At 34.5% G+C, this 22,685-nt stretch overlaps 3 protein-coding genes across 3 annotated transcripts; all 3 read right to left on the reverse strand.

Annotated features, from left to right (window-relative positions):
- Nucleotides 1-12,822: 12,822 nt before the first annotated feature.
- On the reverse strand, nucleotides 12,823-15,271 carry LOC132029682 (LRR receptor-like serine/threonine-protein kinase RGI5; the record flags this gene model as incomplete). The annotated part of the gene is made up of 3 exons (XM_059419000.1): nucleotides 12,823-13,385; nucleotides 13,480-14,625; nucleotides 14,995-15,271. Coding segments are annotated over 3 exons (1,743 nt in total), but the record flags the coding sequence as incomplete, so codon positions are not given.
- On the reverse strand, nucleotides 15,271-17,274 carry LOC132029685 (uncharacterized). The gene is made up of 4 exons (XM_059419004.1): nucleotides 16,597-17,274; nucleotides 16,436-16,504; nucleotides 16,258-16,274; nucleotides 15,271-15,751 (listed from the first exon to the last, which is right to left on the reverse strand). The coding sequence occupies exons 1-4, from the start codon at nucleotides 16,842-16,844 to the stop codon at nucleotides 15,741-15,743; spliced, it is 345 nt and encodes a 114-aa protein (XP_059274987.1). The 5' UTR covers nucleotides 16,845-17,274; the 3' UTR covers nucleotides 15,271-15,740.
- A 1,160-nt stretch (nucleotides 17,275-18,434) lies between these two features.
- LOC132029681 (leucine-rich repeat receptor protein kinase EMS1-like) lies at nucleotides 18,435-21,394 on the reverse strand. Its single transcript, XM_059418999.1, has 2 exons — nucleotides 19,049-21,394; nucleotides 18,435-18,947 (listed from the first exon to the last, which is right to left on the reverse strand). Exons 1-2 carry the CDS (start codon nucleotides 20,898-20,900, stop codon nucleotides 18,643-18,645), a joined length of 2,157 nt encoding a protein of 718 aa, XP_059274982.1. The 5' UTR covers nucleotides 20,901-21,394; the 3' UTR covers nucleotides 18,435-18,642.
- Between the last annotated feature and the right edge of the window lie 1,291 nt (nucleotides 21,395-22,685).

Consider the following 22,685-nt stretch of genomic DNA (forward strand, 5'->3'; position numbering starts at 1 on the left):
TGTTTAGATAAAATAGAGTAATGTTAACTTATGTGGTAGTGGTTTGATTAACTTAGGGCTGTCTTATTTTGATTTTGAGAAAAAAGTACTCCCCTCCGAAATTTTGGAAAAAATGTACTTGGTTGTTTAATTGACATGCATGCTTCTTTGTGTGACATTTAGATTATTAGATTACCTTGTGTGCGGAATTATAGCAGGGAGACTAGTGTGTTGACAATTCTGATGCCATGTGTTGTGAGGTTTTGTAGATATACTCTCTAGTTGTGTATGTAATCTAGAACTTGCCTGGTTTGTCGTGCCTGCATTCTGAAGATAAGTGAAGCTGTGAAATGATCTTAGGCCTTGTTTGTGTTAGTAACCCCTGTTTAGCCTAAATATAAGCCTACCCATAGATTAATATCCCTTGTTAGCCATTTTGAGCCTGAAAACCTGTTCTTTGATTAGCCGTAACAAGCCGATACCCGTTCTGAATATCCATCTCTTTGCACCCGGTCCCTCCTTGGCACTAAAATAATAAGATTGAGGCTAAAAGCCTAAGTTGGGGGTGATAGGTTGACTAAGGGGATTGTGAGGCATACGCCTAAAGTGGGGTTGAAGTAAAGTGCCTAGTTAAAAAATAACGGTGTGGTAAGTGTAGAAAAAAAAATTGAAAAAAAAGAGAAAAAAAAAAAACAGCAACCAAAGAAAAAAAATAGGGAAGTAGAATCACAATAAAGCCACACCGAGGCAACAAAAATAAAGAAGGGAAGAAAACAAAAGGCGAAAAGTGTAAAAGAGAAGAATAAGATGTAGTGTTCAAGGAGGGTAGGTCACTGTTATCCAAATATCTATCCTACCCATCCCCAAGCCTACATTACAACCTTGAAAAAGTCCTAGTGTGATCACAGTCGAATTGTCCAAAGTCGAGGGCGCTGAAAATAAGGGCAAGCTTATGGTATTTGCATGTATAGCTAGAGAATTTCTTTGTGAGTGTGAGTGTTTCTCTTCTCCTTTGACTTCTGTCCCATTCTGTGTGTACATATATGTTGGGACATTCTTTGGTCTTTGTGAGGGCATTAGAATTTGTTACGTGACTGGTTTCCCGTGAGTCTTGATTCGTGTGCGCTATAGTTTTTGTGATAACTAGATGTCATAAAGTGAAGCCTCATGGTTAGTTGCAACGAGTCCTTGATTGGTTTTGTCTTTATTAGGGGGAGAGTCATTGTGATACACTTGATATACCGGAAGTTAATTGCCACAACCACTGTAGACAGCTTTGCTTTGTGATATCGAGACATTTGTAGATTGAGTCTGTTAGTTGACGGTTTCGAGGACAAGCAAAGACTTTAAGTTGGGGGTGTTGATGTGCCGGGAATTTTGGCACATCTAATGCTTTTTAACTCTAAGTTTCACTTGTTTTTGAGCAAGTTTGTGTTAGTTTGATGTGTTTTGTGTGTTGTGCAGGTATTTTGAAGTTAGAATGCTCGGAAAGCGAAAAAATGAGGAAAACAAGAAATCTGTTCTGATAAGCATAAGGACGGACCATCAACATGCTTGTCGGTTCGTCGAATCGCCTTGTCAATAAGTTCCTGCGAAGTAACAAATCATCAGAGCATCATCAGATCATCGACTTGCACCGTCGACATGATCGACGGTTAGTCGAAGTGCTTCGACGGTGGAGTTTCTGCAGAGTGATAAAAGTATACTCAGATCGTCATTATGGTCGACGACCGTCGAAGTGCAAAGACGACCCGTCGAAGTGCAAGCCCAGCTGGAACAGGACTGGGATTGATTATTCCGAGTTTGACTTGTATAAATACCTGTTTAGATTTTATTTTTCAGACATCTGGAGTTTTAGACTTGTAGTAATTACTTTTGAGTTATTATTACTTTTGAAGATTTCCAGACAATTACATTCATTACTTTCAAGTTTTATTCGTAAGTTTAATACAATAATTCAATTATGCAATCTTCAATCTTTTATTGTTTTCTTGTTGCCATGAGTAGCTAAATACCTTTACTAAAGTTATGAGCCCAAGGATGGGTGTGTTGTGATTGGGGATCGTGAAAGATATACGCATAATGGATTGTTAGGGTTTATTTGTTCTTCGTTTTCATCATATAGTTAGTGGTTGCAAACATTAGCTAACGCCATAAACTTTAGTTTATTTGGGAAAATAGCTAGGGTTAGGTAAGAACAAATAACAAGAACTCGGGCTTTAAACCTTGTTTAATAAATTCACTTAGGAATAAGAGGAATTTACTTGGCATAATTAACCGTTCTTCATGCATACTTTCTTATCTTTGGAAAAAGCATAGAAAGAAATAATCTTTTCTTATTGGAAAATAGTTCGATTCACATAGAGGTTAAGTGCATCCATACAAACGATCCATTAGAAGTATATCAAGATCGATACCCATGATCATACACTTTATCTGACGGGAACACAACCTTGGTTCCTTTTACTCATATATTTACAACTTTAAATTTCCAGTCACTTTAAATTAGTCCACAAACCAAATCAACTATAAAACCCGTTTCTGGAATACACCAGGACCGCAAGATTAGTATAATACTTGTTTAGTAAACTTTTCACACCATATTCTCTGTGGGATTCGACCCCAACCTCGTTGGGTTACTATATTTGACAACGTCCGCACTATACCTTTGATAGGTGTAATTTGAGCATATCAATATCTATTTTGCTTGATTTTATCATTTTTTAAGCTCGGTTCTTTCAATCTAACTCTTATAATCACGAATATCAACCTGATAGGAGAGTTTCCGGGATTGGATACGACTCACTTGTCTTCAAACCCTTGAAATACAAATCTCTAACTGATTACCCGTTTTCACCGGAAAACAAATAAGTATTACAATTGTACTGGACAAAATTTGTATGTCAAATTAAAGAGCCCTCTCTTCGTTTGCGATATTTTAAGAACCTCTTGTTTCATATTATTTAGCATCTTAATTTTTACTAAGTAATATATAGTAATATCTTTTAATATATTCCCAATTAACTTATATCTTTTGGCATAGATATAGTCAAAGCATCCAATTAGGTTCACGAAATTCAGTGCGATTCAACCACACCCAAATTGAAAGATCAGAGCAATTACATAGAGTGTAGGTCGTTAGACCCTATGTATGGGACATGATTGCCTAGTAGCAAATAAATGGAAGGCTGTCTGATCACTGCTACTATAGTAGTCAAATATAATCGCAATATTCGCTGAACTTATACATAATCTTGTGTGTGCATGTCCGAAGTTTAATTTCAAAACTTCTTTTTCATATACAGGTAAAAAGAGTAAACCCTTTGAATTATTTGTCCATTGAGAAAATAAATGGGTAGTTAGCCGCACACAAGAATGAATCAATGCTACTAAAACCATATACTAGCTAGGTAAATTATGTGTTTTTTCAAGACTAGGAAGACAAAGGGTTATTAGATAAGAAGAGAAAAAGCATTTTGTAAGAAACATCATAATTGCATCTTTTCACTTTGCCACTTGATAATCTTCCATTTTTTTTTTTTTTTGGGTGGGGTGGGGGGCGGGGGATGTGGTGGTTGGGTTTGGTGAAATGAAATAAGATGATCCACAATGGGATTTGAAACTATCTCTCTATTGGCGCAGGATCTGAAGTTGGCCACTTTAACTAGGTAAAAATATATTTGCACCCGATATTTATATTAAGTCAATAATTTCATGACATGTGTTTGCACGTAGATATTTAACACTTAATTATAGTTAATTAGCATGTATTTTCTCCTAATTAAATCAATTAACTAAATAAATTTACATAATTTGATGTAAATATCCGACGTGAATAAATATTACCATTGAGCTCTCTTAAATGCCTAGTTTTAGTGTGTCATAATATAAGAGAAAAATAGAATTCTTAAGACTAATCTATGACTATGTAATTTACATAGTCATACTGGGTTAACACAAGAAAAGAGAGAGTGACAAAACCGTAGAAATAGGAAAAACGTGCAATTCATGAAGTTGTTACTTTAGTTGGGTCACTATATATAAAGGCAGTTTTACTTATTAGAATTGAAGATCTATTTACTTTTTTGTTTCTTCGGTATTTCGATATAAGTTAATTTGCATGAGTTCGCAGATGCAACAAACTATATTTTACGCAAAAAACCAAAGAAGTAACAGAGCCGACTCCTTTGATTACGCATTCAGTGTGATAAAAAGGAGAGATACTCTATGTAGATTTGCATATTACCTTTAATCTGCTCTATACCCTTTTAGAAAATTGTTCAAAGGTCATTAGGACCTATTTACTCGTCCGACGCCTGCATTTTAACTATTTTCACTAGAGGAAATGGGATCTCTTGCCCTCTTCAGATCTCTTATGTGTAAAAGATGAAGATCTCTTTTAAAAGAGTCATAAAACTAAAAAAACATTTCTCCCATTTCACGATCATTGAAAAAATAAATACAAGATATAGTTTATTAAAAGCTAACTACCTGGATAGCCTCTTAAACTTGACACCTTTTACCAAATAAACACTTAAACTTGCCAATAACCAAATAGACACTTGAATTTCCTAAATGTGTCTTATAAGCACATGTATTATTAGTATGTATAACAGTATAAGGTCAAGTGTATGAAACACACTTTGGTCTAATGTGTTCAATGGACTAATTATAAAATGACTCATGCATGCAATTTTTTTTTTCTTAAAAAAGGACAAGTATAACTATAATACATATTTAAGAAATATATAAAAGGAAGAAAATAATTTCCCATCCCTGCCTTCTTTTCTATCTTCCCATCGAAAAAGCCGCGATCCTCCATTAACCTTCTCCACACACAGGTAACTCCTCTCCAATATATTCCTTCTAATACTTTTCCCTCTTTACCCTAGATCCAACCATATACCATTTTTTTTAAATTTTTTTTATGAATAGTCTATTCTAGTTACTCCCGATAATTACTAGTAGTATTAATCTTGATTAATGGTTATAAAGTTTAACAACAGTTTTATTTCAGGACAAATTCAAACTAGATGAGATTAATAATTGGTGGACACAACATGATTAGAAATTATAATTAAATAATTGATACTGTTATATAAAGTATCAAGTTACTTACAATATACACATTAAAAGTATGTCAAGATTTATTGGAATAATCATATAATTATATTGGGTTTTCTTCCATAAAATTAGCTTACTTAATTTTTTATGTTTTTTTCTGATATACTAGTAACTTAATTATGAAAAGAAAGTTGGTCTGTAAAAATGGACAACATGAAGCTATGAGTCGAAGGAAATGAATCTGAAAGAATCAGTGAAGGAGGAGTTGAAATTGTGGGATCCACATGGAGTAAAAATCTAATTAAATACATGAGAATTCTTGAGGGGAAAAAAGAAATAAAAATCGTAATCTAAGTTGCTCAAACGCTCACGGGTCGTGCAAAACAAAAGATTTGTCACCTCATTCATAAGATAGGTTTTGGCCAAGTTTAAGTGTTTATCTAGTCATTGACAAAGTTTAAATGTCTATCTTACAAAATGTGTCAAGTTTAAAAGATTATTTAGATATTTAGCCTTTACTAAATTATTCATATCAATAAAAGTAGATTAGTTTCTTCTTCTTAAATATCATGTCAAATAATTGCCAATTTTAATATAAGTTTTTTAAAAATAATAATAATTATTTGAGACAATTTTTTTGAGCTAAAGTGACCGTAAATTTGGAGCGGAGCGTGTATAAGACGTTACTACTTAGAACAATTGTTGGCTATCTGATTCAGTGCTATACTAGTAGTCAAACCCAAATATTACCCCTACATATATTTGATCTTGGGTGCATCTATAAAGTTAGAAACACTCCTTCATCATTTGTAAAACGACTATAAGAGCCTTTGAATTCTTTGTCCAAATAAAACAAATGGGTAGTTAGCAGCCCACAAGAATGGATAGATGCTAACCATAGGTCAGCAAGGTAAAATGTGGCTCTTCAAGAATGTTCAAAGATTAGAAAGGAAAATCATTTTCTTGAAACCTTCATAATTGAGTCTCCTATCCATTTTGCCGTTTAGAGTAATTTTTTTTCTTTTTCTGTTTAATATTGGAGAATCAGAATTCAATCATAACATATATATATATATATATATATATATATATATATATATATATATATATATATATATATATATATATATATAAAGGATCGGAGACTATACCGCTTGAACTACTCGAGATTCCTTTTTCATCCTATTTTAAAGACAGATGATATTTATAAATTAACAAGAAAAGAAACAGATCTCATAATAGCTTTAAGCTAAAATTACAAGGTCAACTGTGGGTTGAAGAGAAAGGGTGTTATAAATTTGTAGAAAAGGAACAACTTGGAACTCATGAAAAGAACTTTTATCTTATGTATTTATTCATTTATGAGTGAATGGAAACTTTGAGAAATGATTATATAGTTTTCGCCGGGGGCGGATGCACAGAGCACAATTGAAGATACAATATTCGATCGAACTTAGTAGATTTGGGTCATCCTATTTCGATTTTTCTTAAGAAATTTATTTAATAAATGTACAAAATATTAATACTAACTTAGAATCTAATAACTCAAAGGTGCTAGAATTATGAACCCATAAATTTCGAATCTTGAATTCGCATCTCTTTGTTTCTTACTCTAATGTTAGCAAAGGTGGAAAAAAGATAAAAGAACTTGAATTGAAGTGATGAATATAGGGACCTGCTATTATGCGATGGTCATTTAACACTCCTGGAATTCATAGCCAGTTAATGGGTCGTATTTAGGGCAATTCGCAGGAATGCTCTTATTTTGGGGTGGTTTTTAATTTTTGCCCAGCAAATTGGTGGTTTTTAATTTTTGTCCTTCGCCTAGTATCATGAGGTTTAGGGTTCGAACTCCAGCTTAGTCAAAAAAATAATAATTCGCAAGGCAGAGTTTTGTAGCAACGTTAAGCCTATTTGGGCAAAAGTTAGATCTCAGGCAAAATTTTGAATGCAAAACTCTACCTGCCGGCAGAGTTTTGCAAGCCAAAGTTAGGCCTTAGGCATAGTTTTACGGGAATTTTACATAAATGACTACACTTTGGGGGTTTAAAATTTGCCATAGCTACAGTTTTAATATTTACACTGCGTAGCTACAGTTTCCCCCATTTGTATTCAAAAAATGGCTCGCTGTATTCATAAAACGACCTAGCTGTATTCATGAATACAGCGAATAAAAAAATTTCAAAAATTCTTTTCACTGTATTCAAGTCATATGTATTCAACTCAGTTATATTCATGTCAAATGTATTCAACTCAGTTGTATTCATCTATAGCTACTTTTACATTGTATTCACTTTATTGTATTTAAAAATCAGTGGTATTCAAACAACATAAATACAAAAAAAATTGTATTCAACTTGTTGCATACAAATTTTTTTTTAGTGAAGGCAGTGAGTAATACACTAAAAATTGAATACATAAAAAAACATAGATGCACTAAAAATTAACAAAAACACTCCAAAAAACTGAATACAAAATAATAAAATGATTTTTGAACGCATCAGATTCATTGCAGGTAAATTTTCTATGTACTCCATTTTCCATACGCTTACAAAAAAATTCTTTAGATCTGATCACACAAAATTAAAACACACGGTTACACTTTTTTTTTTGTCACACTTTGTTTTTGTGAGTTGGGTTATTAGTGGCGGCACCGATTTTGGAATTTCAGTTCATTTCGAAAGGTAACTGTCATGGGAAGGGAAATGAATTTCTGTTTTTGTTTTATTTTTTAGTATGAAGAAGGAGAGAGAAAATGGAAGAGAGAGCAGAAAGGAGGGAGAACTAGTGGACTTGAAGAACATTGAATATTTTTCATGGAAGAGAGAGCTGAAGGGAGGGAGAAGGGAGGGAGGAGAGAGAAAAATGTGGATATAAGGGTTGCTTTTTTATTTTGTATATTTTAGTTATGGAGTGTAATTGATACACATCTTTTAGTTATGAGGTGTAAATTAATTAAAGTATAGCTACTAAATAAAAATAAGGTCTAATGTTAGCTACACTATGTAGATTTCCCTAGTTTTACAAGCCAAAGTTAGGCCTCAGGCATAGTTTTGCAAGCCATCAGGCATAGTTTGCCTGCAAACTCTCCCTGCAGACAGAGTTTTGCAAGCCAAAGTTAGGCCTCAATCATTGTTTTGCAAGCCAAAGTTAGGCCTCAGTCATTGATTTGCAAGGCAAAGTTAGCTCTCAGGCATAGTTTTGCAAGCCAAAGGTAGGCCAAACTCTGCCTAGCGAATCTAAACCTTTGCCTTACGAATTTTTATTTTTGTCGGGGGGGGGAGGGGGGGCAGGGGATTCGAACCCGGAACCCATGGATTTTTCGGCAAAGGACAAATATTAAAGATTTCAAATTTGAGGGACAAAAATTAAAGACCAGTGCTTTTGAAGAACAATCTGCACAGAATTTGCTTTTGGAGATGGGGCCTTCTCATGGTCTTTGGTCCAACGGTTTAAAGCCCAATATAACTATAATTTTTAAAATGGGCTTAAGTTCCATTTCCTTATACAATTTACTCTAGCAAAATCTTCACTCTTGATGTATATATTTTTCGCCTTTTTTAATTTATATGCACTGACAATGTATAATTCTTTACACAATAAATAATAGATCTTCTTTTGTTTTTCTTGCAGGTTATACCCACATGCTCACGATAGAGGAGGGGAGCACGTTAATTTTTAAGTAACCTGATTGCGTAAAAGTTTGAACACTTTAAATAGGTGTGCACCATTTTGGTTTGGCCAAACACAACTTAGATAGTGGAGGCGACTTTCCGAAAAATTTAGCCAAACACAAATTAGGACTTATTTGCACAAGCAGCTTAGCTTTTAGCCGGGTTTCATGAAATAGGTTATGCAGATTCTTCATTATGGACCCTTGTAAGTTTATCGCTACCTTCCAAGCAAATTGTTTTAGAGAAATCGGTGGAATAAAGTGATGATGGTTTAATAATCTTCATTCTATAATATGGAAATAAGAAGTAGAATCTGTCTATACTAAAAAATGCCAATGCAGTTTGAGTGTATCAAATGGCTGTGAAAAAATTCTCATGCCAAATGAAACACCTGGTTTTAGTCTTTCTTCATTAACTCCAGCTAGTTTCTTCCAAAGCATTCTGCTTTTGGACTATCTTCAGCAGTTTGCAAACCAGTTAAAGGTGAAAAAGATTGAAGAGTTTCTTAAGGACTATCTCAAACCATATATGCATATCTATAAAGTTGAAATGGAAATCACTTCAGTTGTAGTCTTATTAAGGTTGTCTTGAACTAGTTATAGTCTATATATAATATAAAGCTAGGCATAGACAAGGTGATGTGGCACCTCTCTATGACTAGCATTCTTATTTATCTTTTTTCTCAATTTTTTGACATTTTCCTCTCATTTCTCTATTTTACTAAATAAATTGTTAAAGGTTTCATCCCTCCACCCATAATAATGACTCACTCACCATATTTAATACACTACTAAAAAACTGCTGAAAACCGACAAAAAAAAATTGATATTTCCAACCGCACGAGGTCGGTTTCTGAAAAAATGCGACCACAAAACCGACCTCAAAAGTAGGTCTGGTATGGGCAGGTCGCAAATAATTAGCGACCTCATGAGGTCGGAAAAAAGCGACCACACGTGGTCGGTACATGATTAGTCCAAAAAAAAAAAAAGGAAAATTAATATACCGACCTCACGTGGTCGGTATATTAACACATGGGGTCTCTAAATTATATGAGTTTTTTTTTTTTTTTTTCAAGTTACCGATCTCATGTGATCGGTATATTGAAAATTTTATTTATTATTTTTCTGTTACCGACCACATGTGGTCGGTATATTAACACATGGGGTCCGTAAATTATATGAGGTTTTTTTTTTTTTTTTTTTTTTTTTTTCAAGTTACCGACCTCATGTGGTCGGAATATTGAAAATTTTATTTATTTATTTTTCTTTTACAGACCACATGAGGTCGGTAACTATAAATTTATGAATAGTGACAATCATGAACCGACTTCATGTAGTCGGGTTCTTTAAAATCTGGATATTGATATGAACACAAAATTTATGAATAATGACAATCATAAACCGACTTCATGTAGTCGGGTTCTTTAAATACGGATATTGATATGAACACAACCGACCTCATGTGGTCGGTTTCTTTAAAATGTGCAAAATGATATGAACACAACCGACCACGAGGTCGGTTTCTTTAAAATACGGAAAATGAAATTAAAATAACCGACCTCATGAGGTCGGTTTTATATGTAGAAAAATTAGCGACGATTGCTCGCTACTTTTTCACCGCCCACTGTCAACAATGCAAACCAGTTCTATATTTAACTAAAACCAGCTCAAATAGCCGCCAACAAGCACATATAATAACATGGTACAAACCGCACTACATCAAATTCAGCTCGAAACTACTTCAAAGTTGAATCAAAATGTAATTCAACATTCACAAAATACATTAAACTACTTCAACCTTTACAAACATCCACAAAACATTATACTTATACTAGTCTACACTAAGTTAGTCTACAACATCAAACTAAACATCCACCAAACACTTTCACATTTTTACAAATCCACCAAAAATTTTATAAGTGTGTAAGATACATAAAATTCAACCATGTCGTTCTGTGTTTGACACGTGCTCCCCATCATCATCACCACTACTTGGCTCATCTACAAGTCCCAGTTCTTGACCAACCTCTCGATGTCGTGCCCTAGATTGAGAATGGGGAGGTCGACGCTTGGAGCTACGAGCGTCATCAGGACAAGGCGGAATTCCCCTCGAAGAAAGTAATAAGTCTAATTGAGCTTTCATACCCACAAATTGCTCATCCCTCCGTCTCTCCCTATCCTCTGCAGCCTGTAGCTGCTCGTCCCTCCGCCTATCCCTTGCCTCCGAGGCCTGTAACTGCATAGATAGCTCAAGAATCTTCTGCTCCATAGCCATAACACTCGCTCTATCTGATGAACTGGCATCATTGGAAGAACCTATGCCTTGCAGGGACGACTGGAATTTATGAAATGCTCTATTTGCCATTCCATAAGTTGTGCCAAACCTAGTGGGGCCACCAACAGTCGTAGCCCACAATTCCATAAATTGGTCATCTGTAGGCTCTATGCCAAGTGGAAGATTGCTGCATAACTCAGCCCGTGATTGTTGAAATTGAATCTGAAATTGAACAATGAAAATCAACTGTTTAAATGGTAAAACCACTATAACACTATTTTATCAAAGCATATCCAAGTACAATTTCGAACTTGCACCCTATTCTCAAAATCTGAAAATGGAAGGGAAAGCAAAACTACAATGATACTACAGTACTGCTAAAGACTCAAACAGAGCACACAAAGGTTCCGTTGATTGTTTTTAGATTTTTTTTAATTATGCATTCCGACCATATGAGGTCGCCCAATTAAATATACATTTATTTTAAAAAAAATATTTACCGACGTCGTGTAGTCGGTATTGTTTAGCATGACAACTTTGCGACCTATTGAGGTCAGTAATGTGTTTTGTGGAATTTATTATTAAATTACCGACTTACTGAAGTCGGTCTTTTAAAGAAAAAAAATTATAAAATTAAAAGCATGCTTATACCGACCTCATGAGGTCGCTTTTTTTTCCGACCTCACTGAGGTCGGTTTTAGTAGGTCGTTTTTCAGCAGTTTTTTAGTAGTGATAGCATTTGCAATCAGATATTTCATATTCCGTAACATTTTTTTCTAATGAATCGTGTAGCAGTTTTTTCATTTTTGTAACCTCTACTTACAATTGTATTTAATGTGCATTCATTCCTCACAATTAAGCTGATTATTAATTCTTATATATGCCTCTTAATATTTCTTATGCACCATATAGGATTGCAGTGAATCTTGTGCGTATATACCCTAATTTGTGTTCGTATGCTCTAATTTACTATTCGTTTATTTTTAGCAATATATGTTATTGAAAAACGAGAGGAAGTTGTGGAAAGGGAGGTTAGTCTACAGAGACTTCAAATAAACACACAAGGTATGTGGGGCGTGGTATTATCTTCTATCTGCTTTGCAACTTTTATGCTTAATTGTACCACCTATTTGCAGAAGTGATATTGCCATTTGACAACACACAATTAAATTACACTTTTTTTTTTTTTTTTTTTGCATCACGACAGGAGAAAACATTTTATGATACGCCTGCTCTCTATGTAATATTGATTGCTTTCTAAGTTATATGATTACATGTTGCTATGAATTAACCTTCACAGATAGTGCTGGAAAAGAAACAATTCAGTAATTCATTAAAAGTTGGGTTGTGCCGAATGAGGTAATTTTCAAGGTTACATCTCAAATATATCTATTAAACAGGAATTCTTTAATTAATGAACCTTGAAATTTATAAGCGGTACAAATCTTTTCCTTTAAATGAGGTGTTCTATATATATAATTTCGCATTATAATCTATATTATTAAATGTAAAGCTTATATTATCATCTACAATAATGATTGATAATGCCAAATTTTATAACTCAAATATAAATTTATATATTACATCCTATTAGTTTCACTTTTAAACGGAAATAAATTTTCATCTTATCCTAATTTCTTACCATTTGGTGTCACGGTCCTATTGTTAAATTCACATTGAAATATTCTTAATATCTATTTACATGAATCTACCTTTTTATTATTTTTAATATTCAATATTAGGAAAAGACTATTGAAAATTTAATTATTATCGTGTCTTTTTTTACTGCGCGAAGCGCGGACATATTCACTAGTTTTAGATATGTGAGAGCTTTTGGTCAGTCCAACTAAATTGACAGTTCTATTAGTATATCAGTGAAGTTGAATACCCGGAAAGCATAGGACTGATAGAACAACAAAAGCTATAATAACTATGCCTCTATCCCAAACAAGTTGGGTATAAAGCACAGGACTGATAGTATAAATCTCTGTAAGATATTGTTATCATTATGGATTTCTGATTGTATTTTATATTTGCAAATTACAACTATGTTTGTTGATGTAAGACTACCCCCTCAAAGAGTGGGGTCTCTGCAGCTTTGAAGAATGTAGCAAACCTCCTTCATTGATGGCCTACCAGATGGTGATGCTACAGTGCACATCAGTCCTAATTTAAAAACACATGTCATTTGTTCCAAATTACTTGCTTCCATGATTTCTTCATCAAGAGCACCCGCGATAGAATTTCCCTCTCTGTAACGCTTTTGAGCCCATTGTGCTAGATTCATTTGCTCATCCCGGATAATGGGTTCTCTCCCCGTTGTCAGTTCTAATAGCACCACTCTAAAGCTATAGATATCTGTCTTCACATTCACTTTGAATGTCGAGGCATACTCTGTCACACATTAAAATTTAATGTAATTAGAATATGAAAAAAAATCTGGATGAAATGTTCAAGAGGTGAAAATACAAATTTGAATGACATGTACCTGGGGCAATGTAACCAAAAGTTCCAGCAACAGCAGAAGCTGTTTCAGGATCATCATCCTGCCTGGCTAGTATTTTGGCTAGTCCAAAATCTGCTATTTTTGCATTGAATTCTGAGTCCAGAAGGATATTGCATGACTTAATGTCTCTATGAATGATGGGTCGAATGCAATCTTGGTGCATGTAGCAGAGCCCTTGAGCTGCACCAATGGCTATATTTAATCTCTTTTGCCAATCCAGGGATGGGATGCTACTTTGACCTGGGGATACTGCTCTTTTCTTTCTTCGTAGCCATTTGTCCAGGCTTTGTTTCTCAAAGTATTCATAGACTAGAAGGTTTTTGTCTGTGCTAGAGATGCAGCAAAAGAGCTTGACAATGTTTCTGTGTCGAATGCGACCAAGTATTCGAACTTCTGCCAGAAAATCCTTTGGGAATTTTTCACCTAATCTTTTGTCATGCCCTATGCTTTTGACAGCAAAGGTGTCTCCAGTTTGATTGATCGCCATCCGATAGACCTTCCCTGATCCTCCATGTCCAATTACATTTTCGTCTTTCAAGCTAGATAAAATGTCCTCCTTAGTTATCTTAAGCTTGTGAAATGTAATGAACCTCAAGTCCTCTTTGGAATTTTGCTTCTTCGTTTTCAAGCAATGCTTTCTGACTATATAAAAGATCCATACTAACTGTATAGCTAGTCCAACACCCACAGCAGGAATTATGATAATGAAGTGTTTTTCTCTCATAAATTTTAGAACCTTATCACCAGAAGAACAGCTCGGTAAGCCAGGGAAAGAGTTATTGGAACAAAGGTTGGATTCATCAAAGCAATTCTGTTCAAATGTTAGCCTCAAAAATTCAACAGAGCTTCTCCCTTTGAATTTGTTGGAGCAAAGCCTAAGGGTCTTTATACGCCGCCTAAGATGATCTAAATTCTCCGAAATGTTTCCTGATAACTGATTATGAGATAAATCCAAAACATACAATCTAGGTAAATCACCAAGTCCCTTCGGTATAGATCCACTCAATTGGTTATGAGAAAGGTCCATATCAGACAAACTAAACAAGTTTATTGCATCAGGTATCGCACCCGACAAGTGGTTGTGACTTAGTGACAAGTGATGCAAATACTGCAATTGGAACAAGTGACCTGTAAATTGAAACCAGTTAAGAAATTTTATTTGACAGGCTCAAATTGAAAAAATTGTGCAAGTTCCCAATATCTTTTGGAATGGAGTGTTCAAGTTGTTCTCAGAAAGATTGAAAAAGTTCAGTTGGGATGCTAAAAATTGAATCCGGAGAATTCTAGGCCTTTTAAGTTACTGGGTTCTAAATTAATAATTTCTACATACTAAATGGATTTCTTAAGATAAATACACAGTTTGAACCAAAGTTATTGGGTTCAACCGAACCCCTACCTTGGTCTCTGGCTCTGCCCCTGCTGAACTCACCAGACATGATGTTACCAATTGAGATGCAAATTGACTAAAAAAAAAAAAATTTAAGCCACTCAATTCACCTGGAATTCGGCCTGTCAAAGAATTGTTGGACAGGTCCAAATGTTGTAGCTTTGAGCAGTCCCTCAGGCTAGCTGGTATGGCCCCAGATATGTTGTTGTTGGAGAGATCAATCACGGTAAGGTTCTTGAGTTGGCATATTGTTGATGGAATTGTTCCAGTAATCCTCTTTTCTCCAAGATCTAGCTTCACGATGCTAATGCCATAGATGCATGTCAGTCCAGACCAACCACATGGCGAAAATTTCAAATCCCATGACTGGAGGAACTTCGAATCGCTTCAGTGCTGTTTCAAGCTTAGTAAGATGGACTGTTCCGTGCTTGGAAATTGTAAAATTTCTTGGAAAGACAGGCTAATTAAGATGAAAAACATAAGGAAGAAGATTTGCATTTTAAGGAAAAAGTGGCAAGAGCTTTCTTTGAGCATATTGATACATCCACTTGTGCTTCTTTTCATTTGAAAGTGAAGTCAATCAAGTCACGATGAATTTGACAAAGATCCAAGTATAAAGGATAAACAGAACCAAGTCAACTGTTAGTTTCGTTGGTTTCTCTTGATTTAGGACAAGCATGCCACAAGCTAGGCTCTTAGAGAATCTCAAATTTGCCATGTGCTAGTGAAGAGCAATTACTTTCTCATTGAAGAAATTCTAAGCTGCACTCAGACCTTCCTCTTTGGCCAGTAAAGTCATTTTAAGTCAACCTATTTCTCTTTCAAGTAAATTTATCTTCGTCAGAGTGGAAGTTGCTCAGTTCTTTCCTAATAAACAACACAAGAAGGAAGTTATATAACAGACTGGCAATCCAGAATCCTTGACAAGTTGTCATATTTTGAAGTCTAGCTAGCCTGCCACACGTGTTGTAAATCATTAGTTTACTAAATAAATGCCCCACAATTTTAATATACTAGAGTCTGGACACGTGCGTCGCTCGTGTATTTCATGTCAATTAGTACAATTTTTTGAAATATACAACAAGAAGATGCCTAGTGTAATCCTACAAGTGGGATCTAGGAGGGTAGGATGTACCTAGACCCTACCCCTACCTTTTGGGTAGAGAGGCTGTTTCCAATATACCCTCGGCTCAAAATAAGTAATCAAAGCAGGATTGAAAGGAAATTAACGACAGTATAGTATGAAATGAAGAATAAGATATTACACAAGAATAAGATATCCTAAGGAACCAAAACAAACTCTTTAAAATACTGTAGTTGCTATCTACAATACAGTTTGTTTTCCCTCACACTAAGATGAGATATGTACTCACCAGAATTCTTAGTAGATCTACATCACACAAAATAGCCAATGTAAGTATTCAATCATAGTACAAAATCTTAACTATCTCGTCATGCATACTACTAACCCATTGATGTCATAAATCACTTGATTAACAGTAAAATATTGAATAGGAAGTATTATATGTATGAATGTTTCAAGAAAGATACCTGGAACTATTCTCGGAGCATTCACGATTTTGAGAATTTTGCTTGGGATGATAATATTTGTAGGATTCTCTGTATTGAGAATACCAATTTGATACACGTAAACACAATTTGTTAAAGATTATCCAATAAAAAGTGGTGAAATATTAGGAATTTTGAAATACCTGATGGAACATATGATAAAATATTTCACTAATCTTATTGCGGTGAGATGCCAGAGCCTTGTGTAGAAAGTTAGCATTTTGTTTATGTAAGATGGTGTTAGCTTTATAAAAAAAATTAAATAACAATGTACAACGAACCTGCTAAAAAAATTTAACCATCTATAGAAGTAGGTAAGTAATTGTACAACCAACCTGCTGAAAACTCGAATTACATAGATCAAAGAAGGTAACATGTACGGATCTCCCATTAGCTTCCAAGTCCTGTTGGATTTGCTTTTTCATAGACTTGCAAATAGTATGTGGTAAAATTCATGATATGACCTTTGGGTTTTTTGATTAGGAAACGACAGGTTGTAGTTGCTTCAAATTCTGAATTTAAAGTGGATTTTTTTTTTTGTTACAATATCATTTAAGGTGGAATTATTCAGAATTTCAGAGAATTACTGATGGGGATTTCTTGACTTTCTAAACTGATAAAAAGATGGAGAAAGAAGAGTAAGGGACGAAGGTGTAGTTAAAAGAATGCAATTCATAAATGACTCTCGAGTGTTTTTAGTGTATAACACGTAAATAGAAGAATTGAATGTGTAATAAAGACAATTTAAGTGGAGTAGTAATTATTGAGTCATTCATTGTTATATTAGCACATATAAATAGAAAAAAATGAGGAAAAGGAACAAGGCATCCGATAATCAGTACGTTGCAATATTAAAAGGACGATTACTTAATCTTTCTTCTACTAATTCGGTCACAAATGTTTAATCCACCTTTGAGTTTTTTGTATCCCGAAATATTGTCCAAACTTGACATGTTAGTACATCAAAATAATAAAACTGGAAATAAAATAATGAAAGGAGGGTGATAGAAAACGCTGATTTGCAATAGATAGTGGAAGATGAAAAGAATTGTATACCTTCTGGTATTTGAACAATAAAAGCATGACCTTTTGGAACATGTTCCCACGTACGCAATGGATGGATTCATCTTTTACATTTTACTATTTACTTTATCATTTATTGAAAGGCACATTTACGTTTTAGTACCAAAATATGTATACGTATAAATTTCAATGAAAGGATAAAATGGTCTTTCAATTTTTTAAGGGCATTTTGGTAATTCAATTTTGGCCTTAGATTCTTCCTACTTTTAATATAATATGAGATATGATGATTACTAGGCTGCCCAACATAATTCTAAATGATGAAATCATAGAAAAGAAATCCAAGTTTTGAATTGCACACCTTGTGGATAAATTGATCTGCACTTGCATCAGAAACAATACTATCTTGGACCAAATATACATCTGACATGGTAAACTATGAGAATGCTGATTGCCCGTCTAATTTGATGAATTGTAGTAAGAAAGTATGTCACTCTCAAAGGAATATTAAACTAACATCTACTTGTGGTACAGTTTAAGCACCAAAGGCCATGCCAGATTGCAACAAGATTCCAAAATGTGCATCGAAAATGCCCGATATTTGAAAGATAGATTGCTTAAAGCAGGAGTTAGCGCTATGCTCAATGAGTTTAGCATTACCGTCGTTTTTGAACGGCCTTGTGACCATAAACTTATTTGTTGTTGGCAACTTTGTTACTTAAGAGGCATGGCGCATGTTGTGATTATGCCAGGAGAGGCGATACAAGAAAAACCATAGACAGTTTCTTCAAAGATCTAATGCAAGAGAGGAAAAAGTGGTACAAAAATGGGACAATTCTACCTCCTTGCCTAGCTGATGATATAGGTTCCCAAAATTGTCTGTGCTCCTATCAAAAAATGCATCACTGAATTCAGTGAAGTTTGTCTCACTAGCTTTAATTTCAATTATGTAGCTGAGGGAGCTATATATTGATCTGTCTGATACAAATGTACTGTTCCGTTAGTATATCAGTGAAGTTTACAAAGCATAGGACTGTCAAGAGTGCATAAAGCTGGAAGATATATATAGTTACCAACATGGCTTTTGCATCCTATTTTGTTTACAAATTACAACTATGTTTGTCAATATAAGAACTACACATGCTACTCCCTCAAAAATTGGGGTCTCAACAGCTTTGGAGAACATCGCAAACCTCTTTCATTGATGGCCTACCAGATGGTGATGCTCCAGTACACATCACTCCTAGTTTAAAAACACTTCTCATTTGTTCCAAATTACTTATTTCCATGACTTCTTCATCAAGGGCCTCGAGAATGGAATTCCCCTCTCTGTAACTCTGTAGAGCCCATTGTGCTAGATTGATTTGCTCATCCCGGATAATGGCTTCTCTCCCTGTTGTCAATTCTAAAAGCACCACTCCATAGCTATATATATCAGTCTTTACATTCACTTTGAATGTTGAGGCATACTCTGTTAGGGCCAAAAATTAAAATTTAATATATTAGAATTGGACAAATTTCTTTGAAAAATTCAAGAGGTGAAACTAGACGGTTGAACTGTAATTAATATACCTGGTGCAATGTAACCAAATGTTCCAGCAATAGGAGAAGCCGTCTCAGGATCATCATCCCGCCTGGCTAGTATTTTTGCTAGTCCAAAATCTGCTATTTTTGCATTGAATTCGGAGTCCAGAAGGATATTGCTGGACTTTATGTCTCTATGAATGATGGGTCGAGGGCAATGATGGTGCATATAGCAGAGTCCTTCAGCTGCACCGATGGCTATATTTAATCTCTTTCGCCAATCCAGGGCCGGGGTACTACTTTGACTAGATGATACTGCTCGTTTCTTTCTGTGAAGCCACTTGTCCAGGCTTTGTTTTTCAAAGTATTCATAGACTAGAAGCTTTCTATCTGCACTTGATATGCAACACATGAGCTTGACAATGTTGTTGTGTCGAATGCTACCAAGTATTCTAACTTCTGCCAGGAACTCCTTTTGGGGTCTTCCACCTGTTTTTTGTCCATGCCCTATGCTTTTAACAGCATAAGTATTGCCTGTTTGGTCAATCACAACTCGATAGACCTTACCTGATCCTCCATTACCTATTATGTTTTCGTCTTTCAAGCTAGACAAAATATCTTCCATAGTCACCTTCAACTTTTGAAATGAAATAAACTTCAAGTCATCTTTGACATTCTGCTTCTTTGTTTTTGAACTACGCTTTCTGATCAACGAAAAGATCCATGCTAATTGCATATATATGCACTCTTTTTTCCCCCAATGCTTTCTGACCATGTAAAAGATCCATATTAGCTGTATAGCTATTACAACACCTACAACAGGAATTATAATAATCAAGTGTTTTGATCTCGAAATATTTCCAACCTCACCACCAGCGGAGCAGCTTGGTAGGCCAGAGATAGATAAGTTCTTGGATGTAGTACAAAGATTCGACTCGTCAAAGCAATTCTCTTCATGTGTTAGCTTAACAAATTCAGCAGAAATTCTCCCTGAGAATTTGTTGGAACAAAGCCTTAAAGTATTTCTAGGCCTAAGATGTTCTATATTTTCCGAAATGTCTCCTGATAATTGATTATAAGACAAATCAAGAGCATGCAATCCAGGTAAATCCCAAAATCCCTTTGGTATAGAACCAGTCAATTGGTTATGAGAAAGATCCATGTCATACAAACTAAACAAGTCCATTTCATTAGGTATCACACCGGACAAGTAATTGGAACTTAGTGACAGGTGTCGCAAATGATGCAACTGAAACAACTGATTTGTAATTGAACCACTTAGAGAATTATGTGACAGGTCCAATTTCACAAGATTTTTCAAGTTCCCAATATCTTTTGGTATCGAACCGTTCAGGTAGTTCTCAGAGAGATAAAGATATTTTAGTTCGGATTCTGATATTTGCTTTGGCATCTCACCAGACAACATGTTACCATTAAGATACAAATAGAGTAATTGTTCCTTCCCGAACAACTCACCTGGAATCCGGTCTCTCAAAGAATTATTGGACAAGTCCAAATGTTGTAGCATTGAGCAATCTTTCAGGCTTACTGGTATAGTTCCTGAAATGTTGTTGTTGGAGAGATCAATGAAAGTAAGGTTGTTGAGTTGACATATTATTGATGGAATTGTTCCGGTAATTTTCTTTCCTCCAAGATGTAGCTCTGTCACTACCTTGTCATCAATGCAAGAAACTCCTGACCAATTGCATGCTGAAGAATTTAAATTCCATGATTGGAGAAACTCCGAACCGCTCCAGTGTTGTTTCAATTTTAGCAATACGGACTGTTCCGCGCTTGAAAATTGTAAATTTTCTTGGAAAGACTGGCTGATTAGGAAGAAAAAAATGAGGAAGAGCATTTGCATTTTACGGGGAAAATGGTTACAGCTTGTTTGAAGCATTTTACGGGAAAAGTGATGGCGATGAAGTCAATTGAATCACTATGAACTTAATAAAGAGCTCATACTTCAACAATAAATAAAGGTTAAAGTCAACGTAATTGTTTCTCTATCAAGTAACTTGAATTTTGCGTTGTTTAGGGTGGAAGCTGCACTCATGTGCTTTCCTAATAAACTACATAAGATGAATTAGCGTGCAAGGCCATCAAGCCAGGATCCAGTGGCTAGTTGTTGTAAATCATTTGAACATTTAATAGATGAACCACTGCACTTTATTATAATTGTTCTTTACAAAATTAAAGGAAAAAAAAAGGTAATACTATTTTTTTATGATAGTGCTAGACCTATTGGCAAACAGTTCAATACTCGATGGATAATTGATCCACCCCTCTATCATTCTCAAAAGGAGAGGGTAACATGAAAGGCCAATCTCCTATTTCTTAACCTGAAGTCTGTAGATGCAATAAGGTCTATTGTTCAACGGGCAACGTGAATGCTTATGGTTATAATTAGGGGTGTACATGGATCGGGTTGGTTCGGATTTTTTAAACACCAAACCAAATCAATTGCGTCGGGTTTTAAAATTTATACACCAAACCAAACCAATAAAATTCGGGTTTTTTAACCTCGGGTTTTCTCGGGTTGTTCGGTTTTCTGGGGTTTTCGATTTTCTCAGGTTTTTCGGGTTTTTTTCCGGAATAGTCTTGATACAAAACATATAATTTTTACTTCAAATATTTCTTTAGTCCTAGTAAGATATAATTATATAATTAAGGTGTTTCTTAAGAAAATAACACAAAATATGAGAAGAGTAATGATATTGTATTAAAATATTCAATAAAAGCTAATATAATTGGTTAAAATAAATATTGCTAATTAACAAGCCATAAAAGAAAATGACCATAATCTAAAAATACTAAGTCATGCTAAAATAAGTATTAATTACATGACAAAGAAAAAAAAAACTTAAGTTATGTATTTTTACTCTCTAAATCAATTATGCAAAACTAAAGAATAGATATCCAACATTATTGTCATTCTTAGTGGTAAAATGAATTTCTTTTGTTAAGATTAGAGTTGAGTTGGTTATGGTTTGGACTTTATTTGAGTTACTAACATTCATAGGATATAAAACTTATTGACATTCAAAATTCTAAGTTCAAGCTTGAATAATATGATAATAGATAAAAAAATATGAAAAAATTTAAGAAATATTTATAAATTACTTTACAAATAAATATTTTTATGTATAAAATATCTTAAAAATTGAATACATGTAATGTCGGATTGGTTTGATTCGGTTTGACTTTTTTTAGTTAAAACCAAACCAAACTAATTATGGTCGGATTTTTTTTTCCAACACCAAACCAAGTCAAACCAAACCACTAGTCGGGTTTTTTTTCGGTTTGACTCGATTTATCGGTTTGGTGCGGTTTGTCGGTTTACTTTGTACACCCCTAGTTATAATTATAGCAAGAATATTACCAATAAAATCTGAGTCCGATCAATCATTTGAGAATTTTCAACAGTTTTATACAATTGATAAAAGCTAAAAGTTCTTGTGACCAACTTCCTGTTGGAAATCTTATGGAAAATATTTGATCACGAACTTTGTCGGAAAATACTTGATCACGAACCTTGCAGGAAATTCTTGAAAGCTTGAGGCATGTCAATTAAGACACTGTCCTTAAGGATATTTCACCCGGTATGAGTGTAACCCCCAGAATTCAATAAGCTCTTCTAGTATAAAATTAGGAGCCAGAATCTAACAACGATTTCACAAAGTAG

This window comes from Lycium ferocissimum, chromosome 9 (assembly GCF_029784015.1).
Source record: "Lycium ferocissimum isolate CSIRO_LF1 chromosome 9, AGI_CSIRO_Lferr_CH_V1, whole genome shotgun sequence".
Classification (NCBI taxonomy): Eukaryota; Viridiplantae; Streptophyta; class Magnoliopsida; order Solanales; family Solanaceae; genus Lycium; species Lycium ferocissimum.